An 11,730-nucleotide genomic window follows, 5' to 3' on the forward strand; every position below is an offset into this window, starting at 1 on the left:
TGTCGGAGTGAAATATTTGACCTTCATACCATCTGTGCCTAAGCAGATGCATTGAAGTCATATGAGTTTTCAGTTAGTTTATCACTTAGGACCGAAACATCTCTTAACCACTAGTCGAAGTGCCATGAATGTTTGCACATGCACAGCATGCAAGGTCTCCACACGATGTCTCCCAATGAATTTAGTTGTCATGTTGTGAAACTCGCTAAAAACATTAATAGTCCCAAGAGAGAGTGTCCTGAATTTAGAAGTCCCCTCAGCTTCCCTCTACTGCCATCGTGAGATTGAGTGTGGTGTTTCAATGAAAAGCAGTGCATCTATATAGGTATTTTAATACATTTTCCTTTATATTTTCATGTTCGCATTTAAATACATTCGGTTCTTTGCCCATTCTCAAATCACATCCTCATAAAGGTTATTAAAAAAAAATGTGCTTATGCATTCTCATTTTCCTTCTGAGCATCGGGCCCAGCATTTAGCTGAAACTGCTGCAATTCTTAAGTATCTTAAATCTCACAGAACTGTTTGAGTAAGAAAATACTTCTGTATCACCCCACCACCGGCTGCAGATGAATGCATGTTGTGAATGTAAGAGAAAGTATTTCAATGAAAAAGAAAAAAAAAAACAAAATCAAAAACAGGTCAATAAATCAATGTTTGGGTGGGAGATATGCCATTAATTTTGCATCTCATTCTTTGTCAAAGTGCTTTTAGCTTTGAGTGAATGAATTGATTGGAATGAATGGAGTGCAGACCATCATATTTCATATACACCTCCAAACATTTATGCTCAGTCATCAACAATATTTCTTTTGTTTCTTTAAGTCATACTTTATTTGCTCAGTCACAGTTAATCTTAACACAGTAAAAGGATCATTCACAGAAAGTTATCACACAACAGCAGGTTTAAAATAGGTAAAACTTTTTCGATTATTTAAATCAACACACATCTTGATTAGAGGACTGATCCCATCAGCCTAATCTGGAGGAGAAAGAAGAAATGAAGCAAATGTTAAAAATCAGTTTGTTAAGAGAAGTAATTGAATTGTGTGAACAAACTGAGGCAGTTGTACCTTTAACGATGAGTTTAGTTGAACACTCCACTCTGCCCAGAGGGTTTTCCGCAATCACCGTGTAGTTTCCACTGTCCTTGGGCCCGACTTTGAGGATCACCATGGAGCAGACGCCACACGTGTTGGTAATGTAGTAGTTGGTGTTGGTGTTGAGGCTGACGTTGTCTCTGTACCAGGTGACGTGGGGTCGCGGGTTTCCCGTCACAGCACAGCTCATGTAGCACTCGTAGCTCTCGGGACTGTTCCGTGTTTTCAGGGGAACGGTGAAAGACGGCGCCACCTCAAAGTTGCACTCCTTTGGAGTGGGAACGGTCACAGAAAATGATTCTAGAAGGGTGAAAAAAGAAATTAGATGGGTAGCTGTGCATGTTGTCATTTTCTCAGGTAAGAGGCAGTCAAAGGTGTGCAGAAGAGTGGACTTGGAGATCCAATTTTGTCTCACTTGGGATTAATGATTTCAGATCTGAACCCAAACACACAAGAAACTAGTGACATTGACACCTCTCATATTTCTTGACACCTCTCATATTTCTAATCCAGGTGCAGCTGTCAGTAATGAAGAAGTCAGTTTGATTTTCCCTGTAAATTTGTTGGATCTTTTGCTTTCATTTTCAACTTTTAATCATTTTAAAATCTGAGGTGTTACCAAAATAGACATAAGTGTCTAATGGATCATTAAAGACTACAGAGTCTTTTGAAAAGGTAGATATTTTTCTAAATCATTCCTCAATTGACATAAAAACCAAAGGTCATGTTTATTTAGTGCATATCTCAGTGCTGATATGTGACATTTAGTGTAAACACACTAAAGCTCACAGATTTTTGACAATTAACTTTTTTGGATGTCTTGAAAAATCTGATTTTCAGAATTTAGTATCTTTTGAAAACTTGTGTAGAATTGAGCCACTGCGAATGACACGATGATAAAAAAGTGTAGTCTCGTACATTTCTAAATAATTACATAATAGTTATATATATGTATATGCAATTCATGCTGTGTATTGAAAAAAAATGACTGAGAAGATTCTCTCATAATCTAAACAATCGTCCGTTAACATCACTATGATCCTGTGATCAGTGTGCTGATTAGTTTGTGTTTTCTGCTTATGTGCAGTCATGTAGATGTTTCATTTTTTATTGTTACTAATATCAATTTGATGTATTTTCCATATGAAAAATATGAAGATGGTGACTTATGCATATTCCTGTGTTGAACGGTTTAACACAAACATATTCAGTTTACAGTTATATAAACTGAAATTATTAGGGCTGCTATCATTTCATTAGATATATTTTATCAACTGTAAAAATTAGTTTATTCCAGAGTCTAAGCTGCATTATGGTGAATCTCTCTTTCTGAAACTTGCCTTTCTTCCTCTTCACTTCCCATGTTAGGGACTCAGAGGGCTGGGAGAGCCCCATGTCATTCCTGGCATAGATCCGGAACTGATACTGTCTTCCCGGCATGATATTGATGATGGTGAACTTGTTATTGAAGAGATGGTCTGCCACGATTTGCCAGGTGCGCTTCACGGAATCGCGTTTGGTGATCCTGTAGTGCAGCCGGTCGTCTTTCTTCTCATCCGGAGAGGCAGTCCAGGAGACGGTCACGGTTCCCGGTACGGTCTCTTCCAGCTCCACGGGGCCTGGAGGTTTTGGGTCGTCTGGAGGAGGTAGGAAGCCAATAATAGCATTTTTAAAATTGGTTTTGCAGTTTCAACATGCTTTTTACATGACTAGTCACATTGAGCACCTGACACACACATTCATGTAGACACTCACACCCTTGGCGACAGCAGGTGCTTGCTCACCCATCAGGAGCACCATGAGATTCAGTGTCATGCTCAGTGTACTGACTCATGGAAAGGCTCAGATGGGGAATCTAATCACCCCTCTTGGAAGATGACCCACTATGTGAACTGAGTCACAACCTCCCTCACCCCCGCTAAGCATTTCACCTTTCTTCAGTTTGATTATTTTAAGGATTAAAAAGACTGTACCTGTGACTCTTATCTCTACACTGGAGGTTTCTTGGCCAACAAGGTTTTTGACGATGATTGTGTAGATGCCAGAGTCATGGCGCTCTGCCGAGGGGATCATTAGCTGGGAGGACGTGTCCGAGTTGCTGATGGCCACATGTTTGGGTATAGGCATGCCGTCTTTAAGCCATGCGATGTTTGGTACTGGAGAGGCCTGTGAAAAGCGAGAAATACGCAGCGTTAAGTCACGAGTCAGTTTTTTTTTTGTTTCACAGCAAGAAAAGTCTTCTTGATAAACTGCAAATTAAGCAACTGATGCCTGCTTCAAATATTATACTGTACCTCAAAGTTGAAGTTGATTCGAGCCGAATTCCCTGCTTTTGTTACAATGAAGTTCTTCATTTTTTTGTCGGTAAACTGAGGTCTCACTGTGACATGAAAAAAAACGGGATAAGGTTTGGGTAAAGACTATCAGAATTTTGTTAAAATATGACTGTAACAGGCTCACATTCGCCAAAGAATTACCTGGAGGAGGCATCGCAATGATGTAGTTGTCTAAGTCTTGAGGTTCACCATCTCCACCTTCATTAGTTGCTACAACTCGTACCCAGTACATGGCCATTGACTTCAGACCCATGATAGTAAAGGAGGTCATAATGATAGCGCTGGAGTTACAGCGACTCCATTCTGTGTTTTCTGCTGGTCTGAGATCCACAAAGTATCCTTTGGCCTCATCTTGGACTCCCTCCTCCTCCGTGGGTTTGGTCCAACCCAGTGATAAAGTGGTGTATGTAGAGTCTGTCACCTTCAGGTCAATGACTTTACCTGGAGGCTCTGCAAGTATTCAAAACAATAAGATAATAGCAAAGTTTGAGATACCAAAAGGACTGAAGCACAGATACAATAACCGTATAAAATGTGTTGATTTGTTACTTACTCTTTGGATCTCTTGCAATCACAAATTCAGAGGGTGTACTTGCCTCTCCGGCACCCGAAATGTTGATAGCTGATACTCTAAACTCATACTCAATGCCCTCAACGACATCCTTCACGCCATACTGTTTCTCTGTTGGCATGTAAAACATTAAGAATGTGCAGTTCAGTCAGGATTGTCACAAATTCATTTCAAACAGGAAGCAAAATCTTTTGTGAGTCTGAAGTGATCTTTTGCAAAATAGTTTATATTTTTTCTTTTTTTTTTTCTTTTGGACTAACCTCTGATGGGTTCATCGTGTGGGTTGACCTGGCTCCACAGATTACTGCCTTTTTTACGTTTCTCTACATTGTACCCCAAAATGTTGGTTCCTCCGGTATTGGTGGGGGGAGACCAGGCAAGATTAATGCAGTCTTTGAAAGCACTTACAATTTTTGGCACAGATGGAGGTCCAGGGTATGCTGAAATAAAGATAAGAGTATGATGGCACATTTTAATCACTCCTAACAAAGTTATGCTCGACAAGACATTCACATTTTGGGTCTGAACGAGGATTTACCCTTTGTTCCTGCCTGGATGTCATCTGTTTCCATCATTTCACTAATGCCTTGATCAGTCTCAGCCCTGATGTGGTAGCAGTACTTCCTGCCATGGTCCACATCTGTGTCCCGGTATTTGGGCTCTGGACCGATCTTGCCCAGCTTCTTCCAGCTGTTTCGGCCAATTTGCTGACGCTCCATAATGTAGTCTGTGATAGGAGAACCACCATTGTCTTTGGGTGGTCTCCATTTGAACTCAATACAACTTGAAGAGCCTTCAATGACGTCCACAGGGCCCAAAGGTGTTGTGGGCTTATCTGCAAAACAGAAAACCAGCTGTGTAAATGTATATGTGTTGCAAGTAAACATGTGGGCCCTTACAAGACCTACCTAGTACAATGAGTTGTGTGATTGCTTCAGTTGTTCCACATTCATTTTTAATCTTAATCTTGATTTCTCCACTGATTTTGCGTGGACACTTGGTCAGCAGCAGGCGACTGTGAGACGAAGACTTTTCGATCTTGATATGAGCTTCCTCCATAAGCTCCTCGCCTTCATTGTACCACTGGATCTTCATGGGTTCGCGGCCGACAAACGAGAGCTTAAAGGCCGCATCTTTCCCAGTTTTGATTGTCACAGGCTTTGAGAACTCGGCAAGGTCATCCGTGTTGATTCTTGGAGGATCTTGTCAAGAAAATTAAAAAAAAAAAAAAATCACAGTTAAACTATTGGGAAAAGAACAATATAGTTGAAATACTGATCAAATTGACTGCAATTTTGCTTCATTTGAATTTTGTGACGGTACCTTCAACATTTAAGACCGCCTCTGTTTTACGTCCATCTGCTTCACATCGATACTTTCCCGAGTCGTCTTCTTTGCAGCTTTTAATAATTAGTTTGCGATAAGTTCCATCTTTCACAAAACTGATGTCATCAGTGGCTGTTAACTGAAATCCAAACCAACAAATGTCAGCAGATGAAAGTGATCACAGAAAGTTGAAGGTGAAGCTGGTATTCTTTCATATGTGAGGTTTCTCACTTCTTTCCCGTCTTTGTACCAGACTGCTTCACAGTCCTCACTGCTCAGCTTGCAGACCATTTCAGCATCAGTGCCGATAACGGCCACTACATCCGACAGTCCTCCAGTGAAGTAAACTCCTGGGTCTGTTGGAAAAACAGCATTATCAAACAATTTTCAAAAATTTCACATATTTCCAACACAAATGAAGCTATTACATTTTTCTGAACCTCACCTATGACAGTCTCTGGTACAAGTGGGCCTGCCCTCACTCTCTTTTTTTTCTCTGGAACAGGACCCTCTTCATCATCAGCACCTTCATCAGGGGCTTCCCCCTCTGCTGCTTTTGCCTCCTGTGTAGCTGCTACACCTTCCCCGTCTCCCCCCTCTTGTCCCTCTTCCTCCTCTTCCTCCTCAACTTCTGCTTGTTCTCCAGCTTCTGTCCCATCTGCAACCCCTTCCTTTTCTACTTTACGCTCTTTCTTTACTTTTGGCTTGGCTTTTGGTTTGGGTTTTGGCTTTTCTTTGGGCTCAGTTTCGGCTGCTGCCTCTCCGTCCGCTTTAGCCTTTGCCTCTGCAGCTTCCTTTTCCGCTGCGGCTGCTGCTGCTGCTGCTGCTGCAGCTGCAGCGGCTTCTTCAGCCTCCGCTTTTACTTTTGCGATCAACTCATCCCTTTCTTTCTCTATCTTCGCCTGCTGCTCCTGGGCAATCCTCAGAAGGTCTTCCCCACCGCCACCTGCCCGAGTTGTCTTGCGAGCTTTCTTCTTTCCTTTTGTGTTTGGATCCTTGTCAACTGTGAGAAAAGTAAATCAGTCAATACAACAATGTCAATAACTTACCCAGCCATTAGTATTAAGGGTATATATGGAAACTGATAAAAGCATACCTTCTATTATAAGCCAGGCACTGCAGGATTTAAGTCCAACCACAGCTGCATAGATTCCTTTGTCCAGAGGCATACAGTCCTTTACCACCAATGTGTGAATCAGCATATCTTCTGATACAAGGATGTCATATTTGTCTCCTTGCTCAAGTGAGACATTTTTTCCCATCCAGTCGATCTTTTTCACTGGATGTGAGATCACACACTCAAACACAGCATCCTCTCTTTCCTCGGCCTTCACATCTTGAATCTTGACCAGGAAGTCTGCGGTGGGAACTGAAAAAAAGACAAACATGCATTTTAACATTAAATCTTTTGCGTTCACAAGGAAAACCAGATCTCTTGTCACATGTTGACGCCCTGTCCACACTTGGCATTAGCTTGTGTATTGGGTGAATTGTCGAGTGCTAAAGACAGGCGAGAGCAGGCACCGATACATTTTCACACATCTCAATGCGTCTTCACTCAGACCGCTTCACGGGGTGGTCTGCCACACAGTCGCTCGCACATGCTCTGAGATGGGAACGAGACGCGTCTTGAATGGGTCGCGGACAGCGGTGCAACTAGAAAATATGTGACTTTCTTGGGTGGGGGCTTCATCATTCTTCAATTTTAGCCCATATTCAACATTAGCCCAGAGCCACGCGTTACTTCACCCACCGCTCAGCTGTGCAGCGGGAGGTGACAGAGAATGTACAGATCTGAACCTGCTGACCCCACACGCAAATTACTGCAATGTTAAGATTGCCCCCCCCCCCCCCCCCCCCCCCCCCCCCCCCCAACTTGTGCTCAAATTACTTGACACGCAATTTAATGCCCAGTGTGAACAGGGCCTCTGTGGAATTGGGTTAAGTAATTAGATCATACTTCTGCTGTGTGTGACTTACTCTTTAAGTCAGTTGAAAAGATTTTAACTCCATCAACTTCCACCTGGTACAATCCTGCATCCTCTGGATTAACGCCATTGATGCTGAACACAAACTTCTTTCCCACTTGTTTCAATCCGTGTTTTACCTCTGCATCAGCATCAAAAGGAACCATCACACCATCCTGTGCAAATAAAAGCAGTTACAAGTACTGTTGCATTGCTAAGGAAACAAGGATTGTGTCCTGTTTTGAATATTGTGATGTTTGCTGAGACACAAACAACTCACCTTGTATAAGAAAATTTTGCTGGTTGGGTCTTTCAGGGACATTTCCAGCTCAAACTCTGCAGCACCGTCAGTTTTCATTTGAATGGGCTTCAAGTTGCAAAGTCTCTCAACAACCTGCCATGATGAGAATTACAAGAACAAAAAAAGTTAGATACAGAAAATGTATTATTCATGTCTGGGTTTCATTTCATATTTCAGTTTTATGTTACGGTGGATTTAGTAGTTTTATATATATATGACTAGATAAAGCCGGAACATACTTTTTCTTGTTCTTGCTCCCTCTCCATCTTCTTCTCATTTAGCTTCTTCAGCATCCCACGGAAATCCGTGACACCGTACTGCGCACAGATGCGCTCATAATCTTTCTTGTCTGCGCTCAGCAACAACTCCCAAAATTTCTCATCTATTTCTGGCTTTGCCTCCTCTTTTTGCTCAAAGTCAACCCTTTGAAAGGAAGTGAAATCATTATTGAACAATAAATAAGAGATTAAATGATTGTGATGAGAGTTATTGGTAACATCATCATTATTATTATTGGTATTACTAAAAGTAGATATTACGGTAAAGTGTCAAGAAACGTCCTACTTACGATTTTAAAGACTTTTTGAAATCCTCTGGTAACTCCCGGACAGCTTTAATGAAATCAGTGTAGCTGTGGTTACAATTATCAGTAATTTACCAAGAAACAAAGGATGATCGAGAATGGACATTTGGTTACTTACCAGTTCTTGACTGTTGCATGACTCTGCTCTTCTTATAGCCCACTGAAGGAGTAGAAAATCACACCAATGTGAGAAAAGTGTGATCAGTTGTTAAATTTACTTTTGGTTATCGTACAGTCCATAATAAAGAATATCTTACCTTCAATGACATTGAGCGCAGCTGTCACTAGAGCTTTTCCATATTCATTTCTTGCACAACACTTGTAGGTGTCGGCTTGGTCCACAGATACGTCGGGCATCTATCAATTAGTGTACATTTGTCAATATGTTTTACGTTACTTTACAGAGCTAGTTTGAACAATTCTTGATGAAAGACGGTGAACCCACTTGTAGCTGATATTCCCCTGAAGCTGGTTCGTGGACCATCTTGAACCTTTCATCTATTTCTCCATCGTTTCTCAACCAGGTCACCGTTGGTTGTGGGTTTCCAGTGATTATTGCTCTGAAGATGGCAAGTTTCCCTACAGAAAAGCAAACAAGTATTTAAAGTTGTCATTTTGTCTCATGGAAACATTTCTCATGAAGTGACTTCAGGTATTCCGTTTTACCTTCTTGAATAGTGAGAGCAATCGGTTTCCGGGTGAAGTCTGGGGTAGTCATGCCTTCTGGGAGTTCTTCCACATACTGAGTGATCATAACACCAGGCACCTTGGATTTCTTTCGAATTTTCACTGTCATCAAATGATATGAAGTGTGTTATTCACAGATCTCGACGAGAGAAGCATCCTGTACAAAGTTTGTTGTTCTATCCTTACCTTGCCCCGGAGCAGTTGGCTCCTCTTCTTTGGCTTTACGTATCTTAACCATCTTGCCAACAGCTCCTCTGTGTATGCAAAATATTTACAGGATATTCAAAACATCCTTGTTTAATTTGTTTGGAAATGCTATGAATTTGTCTCCACTCCCTGTATTTGGATGATCGGGTTGTTCTGTCAGTGTGGCAGCACTCAACATATCTTGGGATTCGCACTGTGAAGATGGCGGCTTTGCTTGACCACATATAGAACCACAGGAACTCCCATCTCCCTAAAAAGTAATTAATCCTGCTCCAGATGGTCTGAATTTAAAGTGGGTATCACTTATCTCTGTTGTGACGAATCCCTAAAGCAGACAGGATGTGTAAAGCCTATGCATGGAGAGATAATTCTATTCAAAAACATGTTTTGGGAAATCGTTTATTTCTGCCTCACAGGGCAAACTGCAGGTCAATGTAGTGTTTAGCAATGTGCGTAGTTGTTTAAATATTGATTAATTTGTATTGCGATCTCAGTTTAAGTGAATTAAAAACAAAAAAGTGTGTCCCCAAATACTTTGCATTCCCTTTCTAAATTCCTGAAAGTGACCGTCCTAATTTTGCTTGCAGCAGGTCACATACCACATAAAACTATCTATCATGACTCAGGAAGAGGCGTCAGTGGCTTGCTCAAGATGTAACATTAGTCAGAAGCATTTCAGCAATTAGGTCTTCCTCTGTTTGTGCCTCCAGTTTTTTTGATGACATTAGTGACCAAATATATCATGAAAAGAAGCTGAAATACGGGAAGTAGCGAGGAGAACGTTGAAAGCCATACTTTTTAACATATATTATTGATTTTTTTTTTTCATAATGAATGAGTTAAAGAAGACTGCTCCATACTGTCCATGCTTCACACTACAGATTATAGATTCCAAAAAGTTTTTTTTTTTTTGTGTGAAGTAGTTGTTTCATTGATCTGTTGCTACAATTACTTCAAATACAACTACAATGATACTACTACTACTACTAATAATAAAATTATTATTATAAAAAAGATGACTGTCGTTTGAAATCAACAAAAAAGTTAAGTAAAAATGTTACAAAAACATTTTAGAAAACCTTCTCCATAAAATTAAAAGTAGGCTATAGAATTTGAATTTAATTACTTCCATACATATCATTGATACACACAATCAGTGTGCGATGCATCTTTGACGTTCAGGTCCAAAGTAATATACATATTTTTTTCTCTCATTCCACTCACTGTCAGACTCTTCCTTCATTTTTATCATCGCATTAATTCAGTGACGGGAGCTTTTTGTTCTTGAATCATACTTGATTGCTACTTAAACTATCACTGTTAGATTTAATTAAAGTAAATTATGCAGAGTTCTGTCATTTATTAAAGGGCCTGAATATTTAACAGTTTTGTACATGCAGTGCTCTGCTGTGGAGCTATATTTGTCTGAGGGAGAAAATAGCTTCCCCCAGGGTGTTATGAGCGAAATGATTTATGAATAACGTGTCAGGTTTGTGTCATACATTTGGAGGCTACATTTAATCACCAGGAGGATACTTTTGCTTATTTTCGTGAAACGCAAAGTGAAATCATATTTTAAGGCTCACGCCAGATTATGTATTTGCTTATATTTGTCTGTATTGTTCAAGCTCTACTACTCACTACTGCTGTCAATACACAGCAGTAGTCTGTTTACTTTGCCTCTAAACTTCATTTTTTTCATGCATTTTTGATTTCCTAAAAATCTGAAAGTGCTTAATTCTGATTTAGATTGTTATTTTGACACTTCAGCATCATATATAATAGATCCATATTATTTCAAATTATTGGCATGACATTTTATTTAACATTTCTTCTAAAATTAAGTAATTGAAACTGCTAACTTTCGAGATTAAGGAAACCTCCTTCAGCCTCATGCAAATCGCTGCCAAACACATGGAACAATATTCACGTCATGCCCAACATGTCCTGGATGAAATCCTTGGAAGTTCCAAACATAGTTAGTTATTATGACTTCATAAATGTACTTACTATTTTTTTCAAGCAAACTGCCGTGCTCTGCCGTGTGATGCCAGTCAGGTTCCAGCTGATTCTTGAGTGTGGTCTCTCCCTGTAGAGAGGCAGTAAAGCCTTTCAAAGAAATTTGGAGCAACCTTACCCGCAGCTTTTTCACCGTGGCTCTCAGGGATAGGTTTACTTGAAATGTACTCTCACCCTAAAGCGCTTTAGGTTCTTGAAAAGGGGGGCACCAGAGATAATGCTTCCTGATCCCACCCTCAAACCTGAAATTCCATCTTTAGCGGTGCCGCGGGGGGGCATTCGGCTTCTCTTTTTAAAAAGGGAAGTCTCATGGGAAGTGACATAGAAGTGTCATGGGCTAAGCTGCCTTGGCATTCGCGTAAATGTACATGCAATCTTTCTGATCCTCATTTCACCATTTCTAAAGAGGTAAGTGTTCGTGAGACTTTAATTACTTAGCTCTGTTTCTTTTGCATGTTTAGAAATTTCATTCCTTTATTTGACTTGGACTGTGCTGTGGACGGATCTGACAAAAAAACGACAACAGACAAGCTCAGCATCACTCCAATATCAGCAAACCAGATGAACCACATCCGTGTTAGATCGCTCTCCTGTACTGAACATATGGGTAAATATTTCGGTGTTCATGTACCT

General features: G+C 40.5%; 1 protein-coding gene across 1 annotated transcript; it reads right to left on the reverse strand.

Moving 5' to 3' along the window:
• Positions 1-977: 977 nt before the first annotated feature.
• On the reverse strand, positions 978-9,109 carry igfn1.3 (immunoglobulin like and fibronectin type III domain containing 1, tandem duplicate 3). Its single transcript, XM_030091085.1, has 22 exons — positions 9,058-9,109; positions 8,851-8,973; positions 8,630-8,763; positions 8,442-8,541; positions 8,314-8,344; positions 7,841-8,024; positions 7,581-7,694; positions 7,314-7,476; positions 6,430-6,702; positions 5,779-6,336; positions 5,565-5,689; positions 5,331-5,472; positions 4,916-5,209; positions 4,546-4,842; positions 4,268-4,447; positions 3,990-4,118; positions 3,578-3,886; positions 3,395-3,480; positions 3,074-3,266; positions 2,441-2,737; positions 1,074-1,400; positions 978-982 (listed from the first exon to the last, which is right to left on the reverse strand). Exons 1-22 carry the CDS (start codon positions 9,107-9,109, stop codon positions 978-980), a joined length of 4,116 nt encoding a protein of 1,371 aa, XP_029946945.1.
• Between the last annotated feature and the right edge of the window lie 2,621 nt (positions 9,110-11,730).

The sequence above is a fragment of the Salarias fasciatus genome, chromosome 5, assembly GCF_902148845.1.
Source record: "Salarias fasciatus chromosome 5, fSalaFa1.1, whole genome shotgun sequence".
Taxonomy (NCBI): domain Eukaryota; kingdom Metazoa; phylum Chordata; class Actinopteri; order Blenniiformes; family Blenniidae; genus Salarias; species Salarias fasciatus.

What these genes read in the sequence shown, in the direction of transcription:
- igfn1.3 (XM_030091085.1), bottom strand. Translation starts at nt 9,109, where the DNA reads ATGGTTAAGATACGTAAAGCCAAAGAAGAGGAGCCAACTGCTCCGGGG. An exon ending in GCCAACTGCTCCGGGGCAAG is followed by an intron (nt 8,974 to 9,057) that starts GTAAGGATAGAA and finishes ATTTGATGACAG; the next exon opens with TGAAAATTCGAAAGAAATCC. An exon ending in CAGGGGAATATCAGCTACAA is followed by an intron (nt 8,542 to 8,629) that starts GTGGGTTCACCG and finishes ACTAATTGATAG; the next exon opens with ATGCCCGACGTATCTGTGGA.